At 46.4% G+C, this 27,965-nt stretch overlaps 1 protein-coding gene and 1 long non-coding RNA gene across 4 annotated transcripts in view; one reads left to right on the plus strand and one right to left on the minus strand.

Moving 5' to 3' along the window:
- Nucleotides 1-27,965, plus strand: part of SLC41A3 (solute carrier family 41 member 3) — a 77,928-nt gene that overhangs the window by 16,125 nt on the left and 33,838 nt on the right. For 2 of the 3 annotated variants that reach the window (XM_077990974.1, XM_028843431.2), the window contains one exon: nucleotides 16,257-16,364. In XM_077990974.1, the coding sequence (XP_077847100.1) occupies nucleotides 16,257-16,364 (108 nt within the window). 3 annotated transcript variants of the gene reach the window in all.
- On the minus strand, nucleotides 3,256-6,822 carry LOC144339367 (uncharacterized). Its single transcript, XR_013414342.1, has 2 exons — nucleotides 4,594-6,822; nucleotides 3,256-3,363 (listed from the first exon to the last, which is right to left on the minus strand). It is a non-coding gene; the product is annotated as an uncharacterized LOC144339367 (long non-coding RNA).

Raw genomic sequence — 27,965 nt, forward strand, 5'->3', positions numbered from 1 at the left:
CAGTGGAAGTTCGTATTTATTTACTACAGATTAAATGACAAAGGCTTTGAGTCAGCACACCTGTGGGTAATTAATCTGGTCACCCTCCACCAGAGAGAGCAGTCCTACAGATGATCAAAGGTTTGTCTTAGAACCACACAAGTAAACAAGCTATTTAGATAAACTCCCCCACATTCCCTTGTTATTTGCCCTTCTGCTATCAACTCAGAGAGGATTAGGCTGCCTTCAGCCAAATCTTTTACTGAAGCTATGCAACACCCCAGCCTTCCAAGAAAGTTTGTGACTATTTCCTATAACTATGTTTATAATTTTTCCCACCACCCTGACTGAGCTCCCACATCATGGTAGAATGTCGTACTTCCTCCACACCACAGGGAAATGCTTGTTCCCAACACTCATCAACACAGGTTTTTTCAACCTTTTTGATCTTTAGTAATCTGCTAGCTGGAAATTGCATTTCATTGTATTTAATTTCTCTCGATGCCTAACAAGTTATCCCAAAACTCACGCATTATATTAAGCATGTGTGTATCCCAATAATACACACATGCTTCATATAATAGCATGTATTATCTCGTGGTTACTGTGGGTAAAGAATCCTGGTGAAGTTTAGCTGGCTTTTCTGCTTCATGGTCTCTTCTGAGGCTGGGGCACCAGCCCAGCTCACTTAGAGGGTGACATTCCTGGCAGATACTGGACTGCGAGCCTTAGTTCCTCATTGCTGTTGCCCAGAGGCCCCCTCAGGTCCTCTCCATGTGGACGTCTCTAGCATGGTGCCCACCTCATCAGGGTACAGTCCAAGACGGAAAAAGAGTCTGCTGGCGAGACAGACATCACTGTCCTCTGTAACCTAGTAATAGAAGTGGCATGGCCTTGCTTCTGTTGGTGAGAATCAGGTCACCAGGTTCAGCCACATTCCAGGGGAAGCAGGTGGCTAAGAGCATCAGTACCAGGAGGTGGTCGGGGGCCTTCCTCAAGGGCTGCTGCCTGCTGTGGTCATTATAGTGTGATCTGTGCTTCTTATTACAAGCACAGATTGTAATAAGAGAGTTTGAGGATCTTGGTATTTCTATTTATATTCTTTGCTCATATTTCTATTGAGTATTTTCCTGTTCTCTTATTGACACCTAGGGGCTTTGTATATATTAAGGAAATTGGTTGTTTCATTGTAATGTGAATTATAAATGTTTCCTATGTTTTCCCCATTTATCTTTTGACTTTGCTTTTGGTGGCTTTTTGCTGAGCATTCATTTTTTAAAATGCAGTCTCAGTCATCTTTCTTCTAAGGCTCTGAGTCTATGCCCTCCTTAGAAACAGAAGCTGCTTTTTATACAGGTGCCCATCTGCCCGTGTGCGTGCACAGGGCAGCACATATTAGAGACTAGGTATGCGTTCCCATGAAGAAGAAAAACTCTCTGCTACAAGTCTGCTTTCTTTCCATTGCAAATATGAGAGGTTCAAAGTGGATGTACACAGCTGTCATGCTGGTCTGCATTGGTTTGTTGGCTGGTTAGTGTTCAGTTCGGTGCAAACATTTCAAAATTGGAAGCTTTTCATTACAGTGCTTATATTCAGTTCCTCTATAAAACTCAGACGATTTGGCAACATGTGGTTTATGTGTCAGTTTTCTATTGCTGTGTTCCAAATTACCACAAATTTAGCAGCTTAAAACTGCATGCGGCCGGGCGCGGTGGCTCAAGCCTGTAATCCCAGCACTTTGGGAGGCCGAGACGGGCGGATCACGAGGTCAGGAGATCGAGACCATCCTGGCTAACACAGTGAAACCCTGTCTCTACTAAAAATACAAAAACTTAGCCGGGCGAGGTGGCGGGCGCCTGTAGTCCCAGCTACTCGGGAGGCTGAGGCAGGAGAATGGTGTGAACCCGGGAGGCGGAGCTTGCAGTGAGTTGAGATCCGGCCACTGCACTCCAGCCTGGGTGACAGAGCGAGACTCCATCTCAAAAAAAAAAAAAAAAAAAACTGCATGCATTGATTAGCTCATAGTTCTGTAAGGCAAAGTGCAGGCATGGTGTGGCTGGGATCTCTGCTCAGGGTCTCAACAGCTGAAATCCACATGTTGGCCAGGATGCCTTCTCTTCATGAGGCTCTGGGGAAACATGTACTTCTAAGCGTATTCCTGTCTTCAGAACTCACCTCCTGGTGCTGTGTTCCTCCCTGAGGTTGAAGGACTGCGTTTCCATTTCCTTGCTGGCTGTCAGCCAGGGGCTGCACTTCACTTCTCCAGGCCACTCCTGTGTCTTGCCATGTGGCCCTGCCATCTTCAAAGGCAGCAGTGGAGACACCTCCCTTGGATGAAATCTCTCTCTGACTTCAGGAAGCGCCTGCTCCCTTTAAAGGGTTTACCTGATGAGGCCAAGCTCATCCAAGTTAGTCTTTCTGAAATTCCACCAGGACTCCTCACTGGAATGCGTGGAGCAGGCAGGAGGGCCAGCAGTCTCCAGAAATTGATCCAGTCCTGGGCTCCATAGGTGGGCTGGGATGAGCATTGTGTGCATGTGCTGGGAAGAACGGGGGTCTCCAGGCAGGCTGTGGCCTTACAGAGACATGGAGCAGTCTAGAAAGGCCAGGAGGGCAAGAGGGCTGGCTGGAGGGGCATTCCGTGTGGGCAGAGAGAGAAGACTGGGAGTGCAGGAGGAGGTGAGGGCAGCCTGTTTTGATTGCCTCCTCTTTACTCTGCTGGTGAGGATGCAGGGGTCCTGCCCTAGGGTTATGGGGATGGTGGACACTCAACACCTGACTCTGAACAGGTGGGGACCACGGCGATTTGTCAGTCCTCATACCGATCACACAGGCAGGAGGACGTCGCACACCTTGTAGGGCCACTCGGGAGCAGAGTGAGCCAGCAGGGGATGTGGGGGGCAAGATTTGTCATAACAAGAGCGTGGGAAACCCGCCCTCCATTCCTGACCATTTGCGTAATTCCACAGGGTGGCAGAAACTGACGCAGGCTCCTCAGGGATGTGGAGGGACAGTTCCTGCCCTGAGATAAGGAGGCTTTTGGGCTGGGAACCTTGTCCATAGGAGCAGAATCAGGAGGGGAACGCGCCACTCACAGCATCTTTGCTTTCTCCAGGTGTCGAGGCAGCACTTCGGAGTTTTAGGCCTTACCCCACCATTGACCCCTTGATGCCTTGATGCCAGCTTAAGCCTTGATGGTGACTGAGACTTCCAGGGAATAGAAGAGCCTCTCCAGGATGCAGCGTAGACCCTTGGCCAGGAGAGAGAGTGCCATGTGGTGCCCTTGAAAAGTGAAAAGTGTCTGCTTTGTGTCCAGGAAGGAATTTGGTGGCCTGGGTATGGGGAGTGTGTGTCCCCGGGGCAGGGAGGGGGGATTGGATCCAGCTTAATCAGTGCCTGTGACAGTGGTGACACCCAGTGGAGGTCCCTTTGCCACCTGTCACTTCATCAGAGTTCTTTGAGGGGCCCATGTGCCTCCTGCTAACCCTGGCTGCCTGTGGCCCACCCGGGAAGTAGGGGCTCCACTGGGTGCTTCCTGCAGAGTTGGTGCTCTGTATTTCAAGAAGGAAATGAGGGCCTTGGCCACCGTCGCCATGCCTGAACCTTAGAGAGGATCAGGAGTGACTGTCTGAGGCCTTGTGTGTGGCTGTAGTGTATGTGTAGGCATTTGTTACCCTGTTCTATATTGTGTGTGTCACTGAGGCAGGAAATTCCCAGAGCTCTGTACCCCCAAGTGGGGCAGCTTCGAGGCCCTGGGCCAAGAGCCTGTGCACAGGGGCAGAGGGGGCGCCAGCAGGCCAGGGTGCCCATGCTGTTGCTTGCCTGATGCTTGGCCACTGTGCTGACCCTTGGAGGTTTGCTCCTTCTCAGGGACTTCCTGGTTAAGATGGGAAGCAGCAGCCTTCCCCTGAGCTCCCTCACATATATTACATGGCAGCACCCTCCGTGAAGCCTATAGCTCCCACCATGAATGGCCAGCCCATCTCAAGGGCCTTGGGTAGTCAAGGGGCCCAGGGAGGGGTGACTTCTCTGGCACCATGGCATCTGGCAAAGGACTGAGGACAGGGGAGACCACCCCTCCTGCAGGTGGCATATGCCAGAGGGCCCAGGTTTGGCTCCATTCTATTTTTAAGGAGACCTCAGTAGCTGTACTGAGCTTGGGGGTGCCACCTGTGAAGGCATAATGGGTAGTGGGAATGGAGGGTCACAGGCACAGCGTCCGTGAGAACCTGTGCTTCCAGGAGAGCCCAGCATGTGTCCAGCAGCTGCTCCTCTGATGGTGCACAGTGCAGGGTGGAGGAGAGCATCTCCCTGGATCCACAGCCCCTAGACAATGTATGGCCATCAGCCTGTAGACTCCAGGGCTTGAGGGGAGGTTGCTAATGCCCCTCTCTTCCATGAAGGTGTTTCTGGGGGCACTAATAGGAGTGACTGCTGATTTTTAACTTGGGCAGATCCTAGAACCTTTTGTTGGAGTGGCCTGTTTGAGTTGGCTTGCTTTGCAGATGACAGCATAAATGGGCATAAGTAAAATTTGTAGATGAGAAATATGTTGCTTCCAGAACCCAAAAGGAAAGTGGCAAAGGGACCTCCACTGGGTGTCATCACTGTCACAGGCACCCAAAGGTCTGGAACGCAAAAGGAACTAAGAGATGTTGGAGACTTGTATTAATGTTGTGGATGCTGAGAGGGTTAATAGCTCTTTTGTTGCAGTGTTGGGGATGGAATGGCTCTCAGTTTACCAAATAATTTTCAGGTGTTTAACCAAGATGCCAGGCCTCACACCACATGTGGGGTGATGGCCCCCGCTCTCGTTGTGAGTGCCTTTGTGAGTTACTTGTATGCCCTTAATTAGTGAGTCAAAGGAGCCTGGAGGAAGGCATCGTCAGTGTAATGTAACTGTGTTCCTGAGAAAGGCAGATGCAGGGGAGACCTTGGCCACATGACTGTGTGTGATGGCAGAGCTGTGGAGGTCCCCATGGGGAGCCTGGAAAAGATATCTAGTGTCCCTTTAGAGGGGAAGGCCAAGTGTGTCTGAGGCTGGTGAAATAGACACTGAACAGAATGTATTAACCAAGTCTATAGCAGCAAAGTACCAGTTGATTTGGATGGAGTCAGTGATTTCTATAACATTCGGTGTTGGATGTGGGGTCTGAATGGACAGGGTCACGGCGTTAAGGTGGTGGTAATCCACCAGGAGGCACCCTTTCGTTTTCTCCAGGTTTAGGAATGAGCCAAATTGCCCCGTGTAAAGGAGAAGCAGGGGGATTGACGTACCCTGTTTAAGTCTTGCATAATAAGTTTCCCTCCTTGAAGGTCCTGTTGTAATTTGCATTGGATGGTATTAACTGTTTTAATGGGGAGCAGGGGAGGGTCTGTGGGGTCTCATCTTGTCAAGCCAATTTGTAAGTCAGACCAGGTGGCAGGAGTGCCAGGGAGCACCCGCCAGACTCACACCAGCCTTTAGTCAGTTAATGGTAGTTCTCGTCATGGGGGCAAAAACAGCCCTTTAGGGTGGGAGGAGATGACAGAGCCCGAGAGAGATAGCAACTGGCAGTTGCATCCCAGCTGACTGTTAGGGCTTGTTAGCAAGCAAAGAGCAGGCAGGGAGAGCTGGCCAGGTGTCCTCAGTCACGGTGGGCCCATCTGTTCGTGAGCCAGTTATGGTCACCTCCTCTTCACCTCGTTGGTGAGGGAGGGGGGGTCTCACCCTTGGGTTAAGGGTATGGTGGACCCTTGACACCTAGCCCTGGGCAAGTGAGGACCACAGCAGTTCGTTCATTCATTCATTCATTCATTCATTCACTCATTCAGGCAGCATATACTGTGTACCTGTGCCAGGCAGACAGCCCTGCCCTCATGCCGCTCACACAGCAGGCGCTGGGGTCAATGTTGATAGCAGTGAGGGCTGTGTGCTCCAGCAAATGGTGGGAGCGGCCCTGTGGAGAGAGGCCAAGAAGATCCCCTTTCCCCAGGAGGAGGTGTTGCAGGGGAGGCAAGAGAGCTGCTTGGAGACAGTGCGTGAGCAGGCCAGCCTGGCAGGGGGTGGCCAAGTCTTTCATCTTCACCCGTGGGTGGTTTCTGCCAGTCGAGATCAGAAGCAGAAAATAAAGAAGAACCTTAAGAGTTATTTAAAATTTAATTGACCTGATCTGTGAGATCTGAACAAGATGGGGGAAGAATTCATGTAAGAATGACCGTCTGGCTGAGAACCTGCCGAGGGTCAGGGTGACCCTGAGAAATGAATTGGATGCTGTGTTGGAAACTGCTCCTGGTAAACAGGCAGTTCCTGCTGCAGCGTCAGAAATGTACTCCAGAGCCCCTGCCCACGCTGTGTGGACCCTCCCCTAAAAACACACCCCAGTAAGAATGAGGCGGTGGGCAGAGATCAGTGGTCCTCAGTGTTCTGATCCTGTGGTCTTCGTGGGGTCTGGGCGGCCTGTTGCAGAAGCCCCTCAGGTGGTCCTGGTACCCTGATGGGTGAGCACCACTGATCTTGTGCCACTTGCTCATGCTGTGGGCTGTGGGGTGGACTGGAGGCCCAGAGGTCACACAGAAACTGCCAGACCCAGCTTCCACCTGGTGCTCCATGTAGCTGGAATCTAGTTCAAGCTCTCAGATTTTTCTGCTGTGCTACTGAGCTATTTTTAAAACCACACTCTTTATTTTCTGGATTATAACTCAGTGAGCTGTGTTGACATGTTTTGTTCTCAGGTTTTCACAGGAAAGTCGTTTTTCTTATATAATTACATTATTTGCTTTTGATGACAGTTTTTCTTGATTTATAAAAGGAAATAATCACAATTGTCAGAATAGACAGAAAATTATAAAATAAAGATTACTTATGAACCCACCACCCAAAGGCAACTACTGTTAGCATTTTGGTATATATCCTTCTGAATGTTTCACAGTGCATGCACGTGTGTGTGTGTGTGTGTGTGTATCTTTCTCACTCAATTTTTTTTTTTTTTTTGAGACAGAGTTTCGCTCCTGTTTTCCAGGCTGGAGTGCAATGGCATGGTCTCAGCTTACCGCAACCTCTGCCTCCTGGGTTCAAGCAATTCTGGTGCCTCAGCCTCCCGAGTTGCTGGGATTACAGGCATGCGCCACCATGCCCAGCTAATTTTTGTATTACTAGTAAAGATGAGGTTTCTCCATGTTGGTCAAGCTGGTCTCGAACTCCTGACCTCAGGTGATCTGCCCGCCTCGGCCTCCCAAAGTGCTGGGATTACAGGCGTGAGCCACTGCACCTGGTCTCTCGCTCAATTTTTAAACAGATTTGAGAAACATTTTTGTAGTGTTTTGTAACTTACTTGATCAGACACCTCTTTCTGTATGAGAGTATGCAAATAGTTGTTTATTTCTACATCTCCTGTGCTGATGAGGATGGTTCCAGGATTCACTGTGTATGATTATAAGTTGTGCGATGATGTTCGACCATGTCCAAAACTGTGGCGACACTGAGAGGTACTGACACCTGAAGGAAGTGATCACCTGTCTGGAGTCTTTTCAGCTGTGTGCCTTGGGAATGTGCATCCCACAACAGACCTTGAGCAGCCAGAGAAACTAGGCCAGCCTAGAGGACTCTGTCTTTAACCAGGTGATGCCTTTAAACCAGTAACCTTCTGCAACACTTCTCCAGAATCAGGCCATTTCTCTCTGCCTCCTGCCGGTTCAATCTCCTGTTTGAATAAGCTGATCCTTACCATGGATGACGGACAGTGATGGGGTTGGCAGGCAGGAGTGGCAGCTCAGAAGCTGAGGGTCTTGGCCTGCCTTTGACACTAACTTGCTGTGTGATCTTGGGAAAACTGTTCATTTTCTTTGTTTGCAAAACAGAATGCTGTAGTTCCTGTGAACATCCCAGGGCTGTTGTGAAAATGATAGAATGTGAGAGAGCTCTGAGAATTACAGACTGCTGTACAAGGGAACAAACGGGCATTCCTTCATTCATTTACAGTGACTGAGTGCGTGTGGCCAAGTCTGCTCTGTGCCCTCGTTATGCCCTGGGTTTCCTTCAGAGCATTTGTCACAGATCATCATTTCTTTCTCTCTCTCTCTTTTTTTTTTTTTTTTTTTTTTGACTATCTGATAACCTGTGTTTGTTCTGCTCACAGTGTACCCTGGCATTTAGGGTAGAGGCTGGCAAATACTAGTCCGTAAGTACTGATCTGTGGAGTGGAGCCATGGAGAATCCCCAAGATTGCAGCAGTGAGAAGGGCTCTGTTCTCAGGAAGGGTGCGTGCCAGAGAGGGAGAGCAGATACACCTGCATTTCATGCTTCTGTTATGCAAAAGTGGGACCTGTCTTCAGAGAGGTTCAGAGAGTACATTGGGAATTCTGGGGAAATAGCTGTTAGGCTCTGGCTGAGAGGAGGTGCCTCAGCTGGCCACAAGGCCTAGCAATGTTTGGCCTGGGTGATGTGTCGGCCCGCAGCAGAGGGGAGGAGCATGGGCATGGCCCCCATGAGGGTCGTGAGAAGTTCCCTCTGCCGCTGCAGCACATGACCGTGTACTAGAAAGAAGGAGGATCACGTGGATGTGTCTTTCCAGATTGCAAGGGGTCCAGATGTCCCTTTCTCAGGCAGTGTGTTGACTGCCATGGAGGATGTGCAAGCAAGCGCCATCCTCGTAGTGCCCCTGTGGGTTGTGCCTGTGAAGAGCAGACACACTGGTTTTGTGGGGAGGCAGGTTAGAGGGACAAAGGGCCGTGGCGAAGGCAGCGTCTGTGGGCGGGAGTGGGGGACAGCTGTGGGAGAGGTACGGGCACATGCAGAGTGAATGTGGGACCGAGGTGGTCAGGGCTCAGAGTGAGGCTTGCATTTCTGGCAGAACCTTTCCTTGAGGCAGGCCACTTGGGAGAGGCAGGCTTGGAAGTGGCAGTCCTGAGAGACTGGCAGAGTGAGACACGTGCTCATCCCTACCAGGGCTTAGGTATATGGTCTGAAAGCTCGGAGGAGAGGTCTGGGCTGTGAGAAGTTTGGGAGTTGCTACATCTGAAATAGCGAGATCACGGGAAGAGATTCCCCAAATGCAGTTAACTATGGCTACATAACAAAGGACACCAAAGCTTAGCAGTTTGTTTAAAGCCAATTATTGTTTGATGCGGAATCCACAGGTTGGGCAGGGCCTGGTGAGAAGAACCTCCTGCTCTGCCCTGTGGCTGTTGGGCCAGCCCAAGATGGCGCACTCGTGTGCAAGGCTGGGCTGTGGGCAAGACCCTGGCTTACGGCCTCTACCTGTGACCATGTGGTCTTCCTCACAGCAGAGTAACTGGGAGCATGAGCAGCCCAAGAGATAGGACATAGAAGTTGTCAGTTTCTTAAGATCCACGCCCAGAAACTGCCACAGCGTCTCTTCCACTTTGTTCTCTCGGTTAAGCTGTGGGGACAAAGGGGAGAGGGGGGCAGAAACTCTAGCTCTCAGTGGGAATTGTGCTGGAGTTTAGGGCCCATTATGCATTGGTCCTACAAGGGGCTTGAAAATATTTGTTGAATGAATGACTAAATGAAGGGTGTGCGCAAAGACGCAGTGCAAGGAATATTGGGGGCACGAGGGGAACAGGTGCTGGAGAAATTCATCTGGAGTTCGGTTGCAGGGAGGCCAGTAGGATCCACACTGGGGAGGGCAGTGGACTCCAGGCTGGGGTCCGCACGTGAGTCCGGGACAGGCTTTCCGACGGGAGAACCAGATAAGGTGCCCACTAGGGTGACAGTTTAGGGATGGGAGTGGAAGTGAGGCCTAGACCTGACCGCAGCCCTGGGTTCAGCCGATGTGAGTCTGACCCCCAGCTTCGGGCTTCTGCCTGCCCCAGCCTGCCCTCAGGCCTGAACATTCTGTTCCTGGTGCCTGTGGAATGCACAGAGGACACACCCAACAACAGAACCCCAGGAGTCAGGTGGCTTCCCAGCCCCTTCTCCTTCTCTGTGTGAGGTGGGGTCAGCAGGGCCAGTCTCACCTTTGTAGCTGAAGAAAGTGAGGTCACTTTGGAAGCATTTTTATGAGTCTTCCAGGCCATGGAGGGAGAATAGGACTGCGTTTTTTTCTGTGAACACAGCTTCCTGTGGCCATGAACCCCCTGGCTGGACACAACTCGAGATGACCCAGGGCGTGGCTTTCTGCTCGGAGATCCACAGACTGGCCTTGAGGAATAAAACTTGAGGTCTGTAGAGCTGGCCCGAGGAGGCAGTCCCTCTGTGCTGATATCTCCCCAGGCCTCCTCTGCCAGGAGGGGAACAGCCCAGGACACTTGTACAGGGTGAGGTGGCAGCAGACCTCTGTGTGGGCACTCACCAAGGCCAGGCCCCACGTACACTCCAGCTCTGTCCAGCCCAAGCCAGTATGGACCGGCCTGCTGGGCTGCTGATTGCTGTCAAGGGCGGTGCGAAGGGACCATGAGCCTCCATGGCAGGCCAGCAGAGGGAGGTCCCGGCGGACACACAGCCACTGTCTGAGGAGAGCCTGACCTTCAGAGAGGGACAGCAGGGCCTGGCAGAGTCTCCGTAATGAGGCCCTGAGTCACACTGGCCTTTGTTCCTCATTCATCTGTGCTGGCCCTCGGCCAAGGGGCTGTTGGGGAGCTTTCTGCAGGCGCACAGCACCTGGTGACTGGGAAGCTTCTGTTTGTGTGAACTTCTTGGGAACAGCGTCCTGGTGTGGGCCAGGAGGAGAGGACTGGAGCACCCCCGGCTCTGACTTCGTGCTCCTGGGATCGTGTTGCATTGCCTGGCCATGGTGGTCACCCAGCTGAATCTGGAGTTTTGCTTTCGGGGCAAGAAGCTGCGAGGCTTCAGCTGTGAGCTCACCCGGTCCCCACATGGGGTCTTGCCTGAGTCTTTCTTCACCATCATGTGCCAGGTCGTGGTGCCCATTCTGCTGTCCGGCTTGTGCATGATGGCGGCCGGCCTGGTGATGAACACCGTTCAAGTGCGTACTGGGTGTCTGGGCGATCAGGGGTGGGAGACACACTGACCGGGTCTCCTGGCACCACAGACAGGGCAGGCTGGATTCATAAGGGGCCTCCAGAGTGGGACAGCAGCCCTGAACCTGCCCTTGCCGCTTGGGTGTCCCGGGTGTCAGTAAGGCTGTCAGGAGGGACCTCCAACACTGAGACCTCAGCGTTGGAGATTCGCAGAATGATGGAGGTTTGTTAGAACCTTAGCCTACGTGTGCCTCCTCAGCCCAAGGAGCTCAAACCACCTTCCTCCCAGTGCATGTGGGTTCACGAGGCAGAGTCTGCCACTCACCAGTGGAGGGGATTTTTAGTCACACTGTTCTGCCTTGATTTCCCCATCTGTAAAATGGGGATAATGAAAGCCCCAACCTCACAGAATTGTGAGGACCAGATCACTGAGTCTGTGTGCTGTGGTCCCTGTAGGGTGGGGGCATGACCGCTGCAGGCAGAGCTGCGGCATGCCCAGCCCTCAGCATCCTGGTGTGGCCCCTGGTGAAAAAGGACAAGGTTTGGAGCCCGAGGGTGCAGGGGGGAGGGCCACGGCGGTCTCCCTGCAATGGAGGCATGTGCTGAGGGAGATTCGCTCATCACAATCTGTGTCTCCCCTAGCTTGGTTCAGGCAGCGTGTTGGAATCATTGAGAGGTTTGTGCTATCTGTCAGCTGAAGCATTTCGTAGAGTCAGTTTAGAAAAATTAGAAAATATGCCCAAGCAATGGAGGTAGGCTGTCCCCTCATCTCTATCACCGCTGCTGTGGACCTTTCAAGACAATTTTCTATGTACATATAAACATATACATATATGGTTTATACTATGCAGTTTTGCTTTTTTTTATTTTTTATTTTATTTTTTGAGATGGAGTCTTGCCCTGTCGCCCAAGCTGGAATGCAATGGCGCAATCTCGGCTCACTGCAACCTCTGCCTCCTGGGTTCAGGTGATTCTCCTGCCTCAGTTCCCAAGTAGCTGGGATTACAGGTGCCCACCACCATGCCCAGCTAATTTTTTTTGGATTTTTAGTAGAGATGGGGTGTCACCATGTTGGCCAGGCTGGTCTCGAACTCCTGACCTCGTGATCCACCCACCTCAACCTCCCAAAGTGCTGGGATTACAGGCGTGAGCCACCGTGCCTGGCCCGCAGTTTTGCTTTTTAATCTGTAAATGTAAATTTAAAATTTCAACCCATGAGGACACCCCAAATAGTGTTTCACGTTCCTGAGTGTACGCAGCACCTCCTTCCTTATGGCGACTCAGCGTCTGTCTGTGTCCCGGCTCCAAGTTGGAGAGGGGCAGCCTGTACCCACCAGGCCACCCAGGCTCCTAATGTGAGCTCACGATACCTCCCAGGCAGCTTCTGCTTGCTCATCTCAGTTGATGGGACACTCATCCCCTTTTGGGACTAGGGTGGCCTCTTGCATCCTGGCCAGCCCCCCATTAGAAAGCCTGTGTTTCTGTGGGCTTGCAACCTGAATACCCACTTCTTCCCCCAGTAGCCTCACCCTAGAGCTGTGCTTATCGCTTCCCTGAGACCACCCAATTGATGCTGGGGAGAGAGACTGTCAGGCATTCCGGAGGGCTGGGCAGGGAGTGGAGGCCACAAGCAGGTGTTTGCCTTGAAGGAAGAGGGAGCAGTCATTCTTCTTAGAGGTCAGGGGATCTGCAGAGGAGCAGGACAATTTGATTTGGACTTTAAAGGTAATGTAGCAATTTCCAGGATGCCCTGAAAAGACGTGAACATTCCAAGCAGAGGGATTTATGTGCAAAGATATGGGCGAACGATAGTGTGCATTTGTGGAGAGTGAGGGACGGGGTGGCTGCTGTCATGGGGAAAGGGACACTGGGCAGGAATGAGGAGCTCTATCTGCTCTGCTCAGAGGGTGTGCTGTGCACTGAGTGCAGCAGGTGTTTGCTTTATGTTAAAACGAGTGTCTTGCTGGTTTTATTGAAGGGTAGCATAGACATGCAGGAGAGCACACAATTCCTGTGTGCGTCTGCATGGACCACCTCAAGGTACAGGGGCCGTCGCAGCCCCACCTGGGGCATCCTCAGCAGAGCCCCAGCAGAGTCCTCTGCTCAGCCGTCTCAGCCCCACCTCTGACTCCAGCGCTGTGGGTTTGCATTGACTGTTCTTATCATGTGCTTGTGTGTCTTTGGGGTTCATAGGACTTATGTGTTATGTATACTCAGGAGAGGAGTTGGCAGTGAAGGGTTACAGGTGGCTGAGTGATGGGGTCATACTTGTGCCACAAAACTCACCCCAGGCAGTGGTGTCAAAGATGACCCCGAGGGTGAGGCTGGAGGAGCAGGGAAGAGCTGGGGGACTGTGGGCAGAGTTCAGAGCCCCTGGAGTGCAAGAATCATTATTTCTGATGATTTCAGCCTCCCCAGTGACTGATATAGGCATCTTTAAAGTGTTGCTGGAGAGGGCGGTGGCAGAATTTAAAACTTGTGAAGACTTGAATGTCAGATTGGAGAAAAGAAGGCGTTGAATCCTGGCTGGCAGAGCAGGAAGGACACGGGTGGCGAGGAGAAGTTTGGAGATTTGGGATTTGAGGTGCTTGTGGGGTGTTCAACCAGAGTTGGATGGGCAGATCTTATGCTCACAGAGACTTCTGAGCCATAGACATTGGGGGGCACCTGCGCAAGCCCAGGGTGTCAGTCAGTGTATTTGCTGTTGGCTACAGGTAACAGGAAACCTAACTCAAAGGGACTTTAAAAATAAAGACACTTATTATCTCTGTAAAGAAGTCTAGAGATAGGACAGAATTGGTTAATTACTGGATTAACTGTGTCACCCAGCATTTTTTCACTTTACATTTGTATTAGTTTGCTAGGACTGCCATAAAAAAATACCACAGAGCAGGTAGCTTAAACAACAGAAACTGATTTTTTTCCACAATTCCAGAGGCCAGAAGTCTGAGATGAAAGTGTTGGCAAGGTTGGTTTTTGAGCTTTGCAGATGGCCCTGTGTCTTCACATGGTCTCCCCTCTGTACGTGTCTAGGTCCAAATTTCCTCCTCTAATGAGGATGCCACTCATACTGGGCTAGGACCCACCCTCATGACTGCGTTTCAACTTAATTATCTCATTAAAGACAGTCTCTCCAAATACAGTCATGTTTTGGTACTAGGCATGAGGACTTCACCATATGAATTTTGGGGGACACAGTTCAGCCAGTGTCTGTAGACTTTGGTCCCATTACAGTTGTGTGATACCCAATGTGACCAAACAGGACTTCTCAGATCTCACTTGACCAGAGTCATAGCAACCACTGGCAAGGAGGATGGGACCACCGTGCATCAGGGTTCAGCTTCCACCCCATCTCCCGCCTAGGCTTCCTGCTGAAAGCCCCGGGAACACGGAGCAGGTGGGGTGGCTGCTGGAAGATAGTGCTGGGTGGGCAGTGGAAGGGTACTTAAGCTGCAGAAGGGAGAGGGTGTGGGGAGAAAGGAGAACTGAAGAGAGAGCAGGAAGGAAGGTCAGTATTAACAGGGTCAGGAGGAGGAAGAGGGGCCGAGACTGGGTGGATAGTGAGGTGGGCACAGGACTGGGGGCTGGAGGCTCAGAGGCCAGGGGAGAGGGTGCAGAGCTGTGCCTGTCAGCAGGTGCTTTATCCGTGTGGGGGCCGGGGGACAGTGCCACCCTGCAGGGAGAGCAGCGGATGGGGTTTACCCATCAGGAGGCCACCAGGCAAGGTGTCCTCTCACGCCTCAAAGGTGTCCTCACTTCCTTTAGGGAGACAGTGAGAGCCATAGGGCTGCAGCACTGAGGGTGTTGGGTGAGGACAGGCATTTGTTCAAAGGTAGTAGTGCTGGGAGAGCAGGAGGAAGGCTGCTGGGTGGGGCAGGCTGAAAGGAGGGGTTTGCTGTGACTGGGGTTGGTGGGTGCCGGGTCTTGGGTATAGGCAGAGAGAGTGCCCATGACCACACTGGGCTCCACAGGGGGCTAGGGAGAGTGTGGGTGGTGGTGCCCGAAGGCCAGCTGGGGAGTACGTGATGGTCTTGGTTCCCCTGCTGAGGACAGAGGCCCACCCTATGGTGGGTGGAGGGGTGTGCAGGCTGAGAGGACAACTGCACAGAGCTGTGGCCAGATGCCACCAGGAGACTGTGAGGCATGGGAGGACACCTTGCCTGGTGGCGGCGTTTTCTTCTCAAGTTTTAAGAGAGGGCAAACTCAGGACTCCACCAGAGCTGGAACTGGATTCTGAATTCCACGGCCCGGTAGATAAGGTACAGGAAGAAACTAAACAGTGCTCATCTTCCTTGGTGTGAGAGCAGAAAGGAGTCTTAAAGGGCCTCTGGCCTGATCTCTTCACCTTCACGCCTGGTCAAGCCTGTTGCTGGGCAGCTTGTGGACGATTGTCCAAGTCCCTAGAGGCTGAGTGGGTTTGCACATCTTTACACAGCTCTTGCCTTGTAGGGGAGGGACAGGGCCTAGATCCCAGGCCACCTTTCTCCTTGATGACAAAGCAGGGATTTGTTTCCAGGTCTAGAATTCCAAAACCAGGAGAAGCTTCTAGTGTTAGGCGTCAAAGATCTCTGCAGCAGCCAGACAGGCAAAATAAATCAGTAGGATCAGATGGGGCATTAAAACTGATTTAGGGGAACATCTAATTGCACGTTAAACAGTTAAGAATTGTTTTCACCTCTACCAATAAGTGTTTTCTCTTCCATTTTCCTTGAAGCATGAATCCCTTTCATCTGTCTTTGAAGTTACTGATTTTTCTACATTTAATGGAATAGAGGCATATTCTATGTTTTTAAAAACCCTGAGCCCCACAGGGTGCTCAGTAGCAGCTTGCACGCAGTCCCTGGACCTGGGGGCAGAGGGAGGCAGGGCCTGCATGGCCTGTGTGAAGATCCTGGATCCCCAGTAGAGGCAGGGCCCTTCCTCAGCCTGGCCGTCTTGCAGGTGTTTGTGGGCCTCCCCATTCATGAGAAATTCCCCAACGTTCTCGTCCGGGACCGTGCGTGCCTCTGCAGAACACAGTGCAGAGCACATGCAGCAGGGCTGCCACCCGCTGGCCTCCAGCCTGGCCCGGCCCGCAGTGTGCTCACGGCCACTGATGCCGATTCAGTGAACGCCTCCAGCCTGGCCCGGCCCGCAGTGTGCTCACGGCCACTGATGCTGATTCAGTGAACGGCACTAAAAAGGTTTTCACAGCTTCATTTATTTCTGTTTAGTTTAAAGCCATTTAAGAAACAACTTAGTCCTATTTGATCATTTTATAGGGAGTGAAAAGTGACTTGTTGAAGGTTCTCTCAAGAAATTTCCAGAGATTTGCTGACGTGTGTGTTTGGCTTATCTCCTTACTCTTTCCCTACCAGCACTGGCCTGTGTTTGTGGAGGTGAAAGACCTTTTGACGTTGGTGCCGCCCCTGGTGGGCTTGAAGGGGAACCTGGAGATGACACTGGCATCCAGACTCTCCACAGCTGTAAGTGGACACTTGGACATTCGAGGCGGCCACAACGTGGGGCAGGCGCGTCCCTACCACCTGGTATCCCCTGGCTCGTGGGCGGTGGGTTGGATTCTCCAAAACAATGGATATTTCTGGGTTTTGTTACCTCATGATGCTGTCCCTGGTCCCTCTCCCAGCCCAGCACCCTGGCTTTCCACTACCAAACTGGATGACTGAGGGATGTGCACAACCCTGCATGCCCCTGTTCCTCCTTTGACCTAAATGTCAGTGGGTGCCATGTGCCCCGAGTCTGCACACCGCCCTCCCACCCACATCCACCCCATCACACATTCACGCAGAAGACACGACAAGCAATGCAGACCTGATGGAGGGTTCCATGGAGGAGACAGGAAGGGTTTGTCACCCAGGTTAACCTTCCTCAGTGGCTTCTACTCCCCAGAATGGCTCCCTGAATGCTTGATCACTGGAGGTGTCTTCTCTGGGCACTTGAACCAACACAGTTTCTAGCTTTGCCAGCTCTTCTCACACCTTCCCAGCTCTCCCAGGAGACTGAAGCTTTTTCCCTTCTACTACACAGAATGGTTTCTCCCTTTCTCTGATGCCCATGTGATATCCTGTAGGTGACAAAGACTGTGGCAAGAGGAGGTTGTGGTGTGTTCAAGGAACTGAGAGGACAGCAACATAGCTAGAGAGCAGAGGGCAGATGGGGTGGGGGCAGGGGGCTGCCGAACATGAGGCTGAAGAGATAGGTGAGGTGTGAGTGGCCCAACAGTGGCCCTGAAGATAACCAGGTCCTGGTCTTGGAACCCGTGGATGTTAACTTATAGGGAAGAGGCCTTTGCAGAAGTGACTAAGAGAAGCCCCTTGGGATGGGAGATTGTCGTGGATTATCCATATAGACCCAGTGTAACCACAGGGGTCCTTATAGAGGGGAGCAGAGAGACATTTCAGACAGGAGAAAAGGCCATGTGGTGGAAGCAGCATACAAGAGGAAAGATGCTGTGCTCCTGGCTTTGATGACGGAGGAAGTGCCGTGAGCCAAGAGATGGAGCTCTCTGTGCTGGGAAAGAGAAGGAGACAGATTCTCCCCTAGAGCTTCCAGAGAGAGTGAGGTTTTGATTTTGGCCCCATAAGACTCATTTCAGACTCCTGTCCTCCAGAACTGTAAGAGGATGGATTTCTTTTGTTTTAAGCCACTAAGTTTGTTATAACAGCAAGAGGAAACTAACACATGGGGCCATGTGGAGCCTTGTGGGATGTGGAAATGTCTGAGCAGCTGGTAACATGATGCAGGCACACACATGCACACACAACTCGTGTGTATACATGCATATATGTGTGCACAATTGTTTTGGTCAGTGTTTGGGAGGGAAAAAAATATTGATAGTAATCTCCGCCATGGAGGCATTTCAGGTGTTTGTTTCATAGTACTTAACTGCATTTTTTTTTTTTTTTTGAGGCAGTTTTGCTGTGTCACCCAGGCCGGAGTCCAGTGGCATGATCTTGGCTCACTGCATCCCCTGCCTCCTGGGCTCAAGTGATTCTCATGCCTAAGCCTCCTGAGTAGCTGGATTACAGGTGTGTGCCAGCACACCCGGCCAATTTTTGTATTTTTAGCAGAGGCATGGTTTCACCATGTTGGTCAGGTTGGTCTTGAACTCCTGACCTCAAGTGACCTCCCAAACTGCCGGGATTATACGCATGAGTCACTGTGCCCAGCCCGTAACTGCATTTTAAACACTTCTCTACAATGATCATATCTTAGTGTTTTAATTCTCTTAAAATACGTAAAACACGAGAGGAAGAAAGAACTATTAATGTAATTCTTGAACTCCTGACCTCATGATCCACCTGCCTGGGCCTCCCAAAGTGCTGGGATTACAGGCGTGAGCCACCGTGCCTGGCCATATTAATGTAATTCATTACAACAGTCTCAAAGGAGAATAGACACATTATTATCACAGTAGAACCTTCAAAGGTTTTACTTCTTTTTTTTTTTTTTTTTTGAGATCCCAGGAGGCAGGGGATGCAGTGAGCCAAGATCATGCCACTGGACTCCGGCCTGGGTGACACAGCAAAACTGTGTCTTGCTCATCGCCCAGGCTGGAGTGCAGTGGTGCAATCTCGGCTCACTGCAAGCTCCGCCTCCTGGGTTCATGCCATTCTCCTGTCTCAGCCTCCCAAATAGCTGGGACTACAGGTGCCCGCCACCTCGCCTGGCTAATTTTTTGTATTTTTAGTAGAGATGGCGTTTCACCGTGTTAGCCAGGATGGTCTCGATCTCCTGACCTCATGATCCGCCCGCCTTGGCCTCCCAAAGTCCTGGGATTACAGGTGTGAGCCACTGCGCCCGGCCTCAAAAAGTTTAAAACTCAAAGGTTTTACTTTGTTATTTTTTCAAAAAAATCAGTCTTAAGGTATAAATTGATAACAATAAAAACGGAGGGTTTAAGTGTACAGGTCAATGACTTTTGATGAATACATACACCTTTGTAGCTATGACTCTAGTTGAGACACAGAACATCTCCATCTCCCTGGGAAGTTCTTGTCACTGTTGCAGCCCACTCCCCTACTCTATACCGGACCCTCTGATCTACCTTCAATCTCCATCTATTAGTTTTGCCTTCAACTCCCATATGTGACTTACAAAGATACTCTTAGTGCAACTTGAAACAGAAGAATATTTTATTTATGTTGTTCTGTGTATTCTGGCTAGTATAATAAACTAGGAAAAGAAAATAAGAGTCTTAAATATTGGAAAGGAAGACAAAAACTTATGTTATTAGTGATATGCTTACCTTCTTGGAAAATCTAAGCAAATCACTTAGAAAACTGTAAAACAAACAGTAAAGTGGGCCAGTTTCAAAACATCTAAATGAAATAAAATATATACATTAACATACATAAACTTGTCTCTATATACTCCTGTTCACACTGGAAATAGTCGTTTATAAAGTATAATTTAAAAAGAGATTCCCTTCAAACTATTAACCAGTTTTTAAATAGTTTCAGAATAATCCTCAAAACACAATGCGCAAAACCTATACAAATAAACTACAAAGCTTTATAAAGAGAAATAAAAATTTGGAGAGAGGTGAAGTTCCTGAATGGCAAAAGTCAATGTTGTAAAGTTATCAATTCTCTTTCTTTTAGCTTATAAAATTAATACAAATTTTTCTAATAACTAGTGATGGTGAGCATGAATGTGCTTATTGGCCATTTGTACGTCTTCTTTGGAAAACTGTCTATTCAAGTCCTTTACTCAGTTTTTAATTAGTTTTCTTTGTTCTGTTGTTGAGTTGTAGTTCCTCATATATTCTGAATATTAATCTCTTATCAGTATATGCTTGGCAAATATTTTCTCCAGTTCTGTAGGATACCTTTTTGCGTTATGTCCTTTAATGCACAGAAGTTTTTAATTTTCATGTAGTTCATCTATTTTTGCTTTTGTCACCTGTGCTTTTAGTGTCATATCCAAGAAATCATTGCCAAGTCTAATGCCTTGAAACTTTTTGCCTATGTTTTCTTTTGATTACTTTTGTAGTTTGAATTCTTGTTTAGGTCTTTGATTCATTTCGAGTTTATTTTTGTACATGGTGTAACATAAGCATCCAACTTCATTCTTTTGCATGTGGATATTTGGTTTTCCCAGCTCCATTTTTTTGAAGACTGTCCTTTTCCCATTGAATGTCCATGGCACCCTTGTCATTTGACCATATATTTGAGGGTTTATTTCCAGGATATTTTATTCCATTGATCTCTATGCCTGTTTTTATACCACACCATTCAGATTACTGTAGTTTTGTAATAAGTTTTGAAGTCATGAAGTATGAGACCTCCAACCTTGTTCTTTCTTGAGATTGTTTGGGCTATTCAGGGTCCCTTAAATTCCATAGGAATTTATGAATGTATTTTTCTATTTCATCAAAATACAGCATTTAGTTCTTGTTTGTTTGTTTGTTTTGAGACAGGGTCACCCAGGCTGGAGTGCAGTGGCATGAACATGGCTTACTGTACCCTCTGCCTCCCAGGCTCAGGTGATCTTCCTACCTCAGCCTCCTGAGTTGCTGGGACCACAGGCATGAACCACTGCACCCAGCTAATTTTTGTATTTTTTGTAGAGACAGGATTTCACTATGTTGCCCAGGCTGGTCTCAAACTCCTGAGCTCAAGCTGTTTGCCCACTTTGGCCTCCCAAAGTGCTGGGATTACAGGCGTGAGTCACTGTGCTGGCCAGCATTTAGTTTTTTTGCTTAAATATTTTAATGTTTAGGTTTTGATGAGATTGTATTAAATTTGTAGATTCTTCAGCTAGTATTGACATCTTTCTTTTTCTTTCTTTTTTTTTTTTTTTTTTTTTTTTTTTTGAGATGGAGTTTCGCTCCATCGCCCAGGCTGGAGTACAGTCACGCGATCTCAGCTCACTGCAACCTCCACCTCCCAGATTCAAACAATTCTCCTGCCTTAGCCTCCCAAGTAGCTGGGATTACAGGCACCTGCCACCATGCCTGGCTAATTTTTGTATTTTTAATAGAGTCGGGGTTTCACCATGTTGGCCAGGCTGGTCTTGAACTCCTGACCTCAAGTGATCCACCTGCCTCAACCTCCCAAAGTGCTGGGATTACAGGCATGAGCCACCGTGCCCAGCCTAGTATTGACATCTTAACAATATTAAGTCTTCCAGTCCATGGATTTGGCATGTCTTTTCATTTATTTGTGTCTACTTGAATTTCTTCGGAAACACTTTGTGGTTTTTAATGTACTAGTCTTTTGCCTTCTTGGTTAAGTTAATTCATAAGTGTTTTATCCCTTTTGATGCTATTATAAATGGTGTTGTTTTTTAATTCTTTTTTGAATTATTCATTGTTATATAGAAACACAACTGATTTTTGTTTGTTGATTTTGTATCCTTCATCTTTGCTGAATTCATTTATTATAAAAATTTGTGTGTGTGTGTGTGTGTGTAATCTTTAGAGTTTTCAACATACAAGATTACATTATCTGCAAACAGAGGTAATATTACTTCTTCTTTTCCAGTTCTTATACCTTTTACTTTTTTTTATTTCTTGCCTAATTTCTTTGGCCAGAACTTTTAGTAGTGTGTTAAATAGAAGTAGTGAAAGCAGGCATCCTTGTCCTGTTCCTGATCTTGGAGCAAAAGTTTGTCTGCCACCATTAAGAGTGATGTTTACTGTGGGATTTTCACATATAATCTTTATTATGTTGAAGTAGTTTCCTTTTATTTCTAGTTTCTTGGGTGTGTTTTTTTAATCATGGAAAGATGTTGAATTTTGTCAGATGCTTTGTTCATCATGTGGTTTTTTTTCCCCCATTGATTCTGTTAACATGGATTGATTGATTTTTCTATGTGGAACTATCTTGTACTCCAGGAACAAACCCACTTGGTCATGGTGCATAATCCTTTTAAATATACTGTTGTATTCAGTTTATTAGTATTCTTTGAAGATTTTTGCATCAATATTCAGCAGATATTGGCCTGTAGATTTTTCTTTTAGTGTCTTTGTCTGGCTTTGGTATTAGGGTAACACTGTTCTCATAGGATGAATTTGAAAGTATTTCTCCCTCTTCAGTTTTCTGGGACAGTTTATGGAGGATTGGTGTTAATTTTTCTTTAAATGTTTGGTAGAAGTCACTAGTGAAGCCTTCTGGTCCTGGGTTTTCTTTGTTGGGAGGTCTTAATTACTGATTTAGTTTTCTTAGTTTTCAGCATATTCCAATTTTCTATTTCCCCATGATTCAGTCCTGGTAAATTGTGTTTCTCTAGGAATATATCATTTCAGTTAGGCTGCCTAGTGTGTTTGGATACAATTTCCTCTCTTGTATTCCTTTTTATTTCTGTAGAATCAGTAGTTATGTCCCATTTTCATTTTGAATTATAGTTTTTTGAGACTTCTTTTTTTCTTAGTCAATTTAGCTAAAGGCTTTGAGTTATTTTTTTGTTTTGTTTTGTTTTGTTTTTTAAGGAACTAATCAATTCTTAGTTTCATTGATTTTTCTCTGTTATCTTTCTATTCTCTAGTTTATTTATCCCTGCTATAATCTTTATTATTTCCTTCTTTCTGTGAACTTTGGGTTTAGTTTGCTCTTTTCTTAGTTTCCTAAGGTATAAGTTCAGGTGGTTTATTTGAGGTCTTTTTTTTTAATGGAATTGTTTACAGCTATAAATTTCCCTTTAAAACTGCTTTCACTGCATCTTATAAATTATGATGTGTTGTATTTTCATTTTCATTTGTCTCGAGATATTTTCTAATTTACTTTGGAATTTTTTTTTTTTTTTTTTTGACCCACTGGTTGTTCACGTGTGTGTTGCTTGATTTCCACATTTTTGGAGATTCTTCAATCTGGAGATTGGAAAATATACTCTGTATGATTTTAATCTTCTCAAATATATTAAGACTGGTTTCATGGCCTAACATATGATCTGTCTTGGAGAATGTTTCATGTTCACATTTCATTGAGAAAAATGTGTATTCTTCCATTGTTTGGTGGAGTGTTTTGTATGTCTTTTAGGTCCAGTCTATTCCTAGTGTTATTCAAACCGTCTGTTTCCTTACTGATCTTCTGTCTGGTTGTTGTATTCATCATTGATGGTGTGGTATTGAAGTCTCCAACTATTGTTGAACTCCTCTCTGTTTCTTTCTTCAGTTCTGTCAGTGTTTGCATCATATGTTTTGGGAACTTTGATGTTTGGTAAAACATGTTTCACTATTTGTAATTGTTCTATCTTTGGGATGATTTCATCTTTGTATCATTGTATAATGTCTTTCTTTGTATCTTGTAACAGTTTTTGACTTAAAGTCCATTTTGTCTTAAATTAGCATAGCCACCCCAGCCCTCTTTTGCTACTATTTGCATGGAATATCTTTTACCATCTTTTCACAATAAACCTTTATGTGTCCTTAAATCTAAAGTGAATTTCTTATGGACAACATATAGTTGAATCCTGTTTTTTGTTTTGTTTTGTTCTTAATCCATTCTGCCAGTCTTTGTATTTTGATTAGGGGATTTAATCCATTTACATTGAAAGTAATTACTGATAGGGAAGGACTTACTGTTGCCATTTTATTTGTTTTCTGTGTCTTAATAGCTTTTTTTGTCTCTTAATTTCTTCCCTATTACCTTCCTCTGTAGTGGTTTTTTTGTTTTTTTGTTTTTTTGTTTTTTTTGGCAGTGATATGTTTTGATTGCCTTCTTAGTTCTTTTTGTTTATATTTTATAAATGTTTTCTTTGTAGTTACCATGGGGATTACATACAACATCCTAAAGTTATTACAATCTACCTTAGACTGACAGCAGCTTAACTTCAATTGCATATAAAACTCTACTGTTTACAGTTCTGCCTCGGAACTTTGTTATTGATGTCATAATATTTATCTTTTTATATTGTGTACCTATTAAAATAAAGTTATACTTTTGTGCTTTTGTGTTTTAAATGCTTATAAAAAATTTTTACAAACCAATTTTAAAATAATACAATTTTTAATACCTTTTTGTGCATTTACCTTTATTGGAGAACATTATATTTTCATTTAGCTTCAAGTTCCTGTCTGGCATTCTTTCATTTCCACTTAAAGGACTCTCTTTACCATTTCTTGTAGGGCAGATCTAGTAATAATGAACTCCCTTAGCTTTCATTTAGGAATGTCTTAATTTTTCCCTCATTTGTGTAAAATAGTTTTGCCAGATATAGAATTCTCAGTTGACAGGTGTTTTTATCTAGCACTTTAAATATATTAATAGTATTACCTCTGGACTGCAGGTTTCTGCTGAGAAATCCACTGATGATTTTATTGAGGATCTTTTGTATGTTATGAGTCTCTTTCCTCTGTTGAAGATTCTCTTTTTGTTTTTGACTTTCAAATTGTTTATAATGTGTCTCAGTATTGATATTTTTGAGTTTATCCTACTTAAAATTCATATACCTTACATTTCTATATTCATATCTTTTTTTTTCAAATGTGGGAAGTTTTTGGCCATTGTTTCTTCAAACAAGCTCTCTGCCCACTTATCTCTCTCTTTCCTTTCTGGAATTCCAAATTGTATGTATTACAATGGAGTGTTCTATAATTTCTTTAAGTTTTATTCATTTTTCTTAAATCTTCTTTATTTTTGTTCTTCAGACTTGATAATTTCAAATGACCTATTTTCAAATTTGCTCATTCCTCTGTTAGAGTTTGCTGTTGAACCTCTGCAGAGAATTTTTCAATTCAATTATTGTTTTTTTCAGTTCCAATATTTCTGTTTGGTTCTTTCTTTATGATTTCTATTTCTTTGTTGACATTTTCATCTTGTTCATATCTTTTTTTTTAATTTCCTACAGTTATATGTCATTTAGCTCACTGAACATATTTAAGATAGTTGTTTTAAAGTCTTTGCAAGCTTGAAGACTTTCTTTAGTATCTGTCAATTTTTTTTGTTTTTATGACTAGACTGTGTTTTACTTTTTTTGGGTATCCTTTCTCATCTTTTATTAAAAATCAAGTATTTGCAAAACAGCTCTCTCCCCAGTCTTTGCAGACTGGCTCTGTGCAGGGAAAAATCTTCACCAATTAGTCTAGCATGAAGGCTTAAGGTCTTTTTGGGGGTTTTCTGGCATGCATCTCCCAGGGCCTGTGGATGTGCTTTTTCTCTCCAATTCCCCCATATGCAAGGCTGCTTTTAAATGTCTTAATTTCCCTCAGAGTGTCAACTCCGCTTCTTCTCTGGGCCTTGACATTCTATTGTGTTCCTCTGTCCATAATCTCTTTCCCCTAGGCACCCATGGGTCTACATTTCCTCCATGGCTCTAACATGTTGGGCACCTCTGTGGCCTTCATCCTAATGTGCAAACAGTGTCACCATTTCCATTTGCTCTCGAGAGAGAGACAGAAACCAGTTACTTGGGCAGCTCCCAGGCAAGCCAGAGGATAGCCAGCAGGTTCTATTCCTTTCTTTCCTTCTTTCTTTCTAGGATTAGGTGATTTCTCTCAACCGCACCATGCTGTGCGGAGGAGGGGGTGGTGCAAGGGCAAGCAGAAACACCATGGAATTTCCTACTGGTTTGAGGGTGGCTTTTTCTTGGTTGGATTTTCTCTTGGTTGCTGCAGATCTTAACTGGTTTCTGGGCTGCCTCAAAGTATTTTGGTCAGTCTGTGTTTCTTATTTGATGTGTCTGTGGGGAAACAAGGGCCTGGAGGTGCCTATTCACCATCTTGCTGGTGCCACTCTTTCTCAGCTGCCTTTTACATTTATTTTTGCTTTGATTGAGTACATCCTCTACTAATTGTTTTAGATAAGATTTGTTGGAAGTCAACTTTGGACATTTGGAGTTGGAAAATGCTTTACTTTTTCCTTACCATTGAATGCCAGCCTGGCTGGCTAGGGAATGCAATGTTCACAATTATTTTCCTGCAGTACTGAAGTTATAGCTTCAGTACCTTCTTGTGCCCAGTGTTGCTGATGGAAGCCTGTGCCCTTTTGAGTCTCATTTTTTTTAGGTAATTTATCTTTCTATCTGGACTTTTTGGAGATTTTTTTCTTTTATCATCTGTGTTATGGAATTTCAGCATGATGTTTCTGGCATAGACTTTTTCTCATTGTCTTACATGTATCTTGGAGTTTTTCAATCTAAAGACATCTGTCTTCAGCTCTATAGAAAACTTTTTGGGTTTTTTGTATTTTTATATTCATTCTTATTCATTTCCCCGCCCTCCCCTCCCCGGAACTCCTATTTGGGTACATATTGTAGTTTCTGAGTCTACCTTTTTGAGTTTCTTAACTCTTTTTTCATACTCCCTACATTTCTGCTAGAATACTTCTGCTCCATTTAATTTTTCACTGATTCACTCATCACTCTCTCTAACCACTGTGCTATTGAAATCATCTAATGAAAAGATTTTTTTTAATTTTAAATTCAGAAATAGAATATGTACTTTCTAGAATCTCAAAAATTATCTTTTTATTTATGAGGGACCATTCTCTGACATCTCATTTAGTTAACTTATCCTAGATACTTACTCAGTTTCATACTTTGATTCTGTTTCCCTAGATTTTGTACTTCCATTGGTTGACTTTGATGAATTTCAAACTCAGAGCCTTGTGGCTTGCCTTTAGTGAATAGGTGCTTGTGCATAATTTTATTTTAGATTTACACTTACCTCGTAGATCTGCAAATACTGCCCTTAGTTAGAGGAAGCTGTCTCTAAGGATTGGAGGGAGGGCAGTCAGAATGTGTTGCCTAGACTATGTGCCAATAACTCTTTTCATGGGTATGGGGGCTCTGTGTCCCTCTTGTCACGGCCACTTGGGGCACTGCCCCGCCTCTCTGACCCCATCACTCTCGCTGCATCTGCTTGGAGCTAGGCCAGGTGGCCACATCTCATTCTTGGCACAAACCAAGCAGGCAGGGGAAAGGTCAACCCTCCTTGAAGCTCCTGCAGAGGTCTCTGCAGCAAATGCCCTTTCAGCTGCACCAGGCTCCCTTCTGCTCCCATTATCCCCAGGACTACCTCTGCCTTTTGCAATAGGCCTTTCCTCTGTAGTTTTCAGTTATGGATTCTCTTGTCAACCCAATTTATCACTTTCCATTGTTAAGGGATTCCTTTTCATTTCTGTTACAGTATAAATACCTCTTCTTGTTTTCCATCGCTCTATTACATTTTAAAAACTATCTCCTCAGTGCTAGAATGAATCCTGTGATGCTGGATTCGGGTTGGAAATAAGCATGAACTCATGTTTATTGTAATATGTATGTAGAGAGATATTTATGGTGTGTATAGATGCATGGATAGTTACTTTATTCTTGAGGTTAAAAGCCTGCGCTCATATTTATTCTGTTGCTGAAATGGTTCTAGCTTGGGTGGCTCCTGCTTCCTGACATGCCCCACCCGCTCTTGGGCACTCCCTTACCTTTTGGCACTGTGAAATACTCCAGGTACACACTTTGTATTTTCCTTGCCCTGGCCCTAGAATGAGCCATTTTCCTAAGGAAGCTGGCTCTTTTATTGAAGAACTGAATTTAGCAAACAAGATCTGGGCAGTGGGTGTACTTGTTGCTCCTGGGATGCCACCACTTCTAGTTCCTCTCAGTGCACTGAATTAGGAAACGTATATATGTATGCTAACCTGTGTATGTACACATATCCACAGGTAAGATCCCTTAATACATTATTAGAGTGTGGGACTTTAAAGAGAAGGATCTTTGCATAGCCTCAAAGCATCTCCTTTAAATATGTGTGGATTGCTCTGGTTGTTTTAACATATGTCCTCAAATCTTGGATATACTGCCTTAGAGGAGCTAAAGCTTAATTCCTTCTCCTTGAGTGTGGGCAAGACCTAACGACTCATTTCTACCTGAGAATATAGGAAGGAAAAAAATAGTGTTTGCAGCGGAGAAACCTGGCAGATGCCACCTCGGCAGTGACCTGGGTCAGCAGCATTGGTGATGAGTCTCGCTATCACCTGTGACAGGGTGCACAGTGAATTCTCCTCACCTCACTGGTCTTCTACCTCAAAATCCACAATCTCAGTTTAATCATGAGGAAGCCTCAGACAAACCCAAATTGAGGGACATCCTACAAAATAGCTGACTTGTATTCTACAGTGAGACTCAGGAGC

This window comes from Macaca mulatta, chromosome 2 (genome assembly GCF_049350105.2).
Source record: "Macaca mulatta isolate MMU2019108-1 chromosome 2, T2T-MMU8v2.0, whole genome shotgun sequence".
NCBI lineage: Eukaryota > Metazoa > Chordata > Mammalia > Primates > Cercopithecidae > Macaca > Macaca mulatta.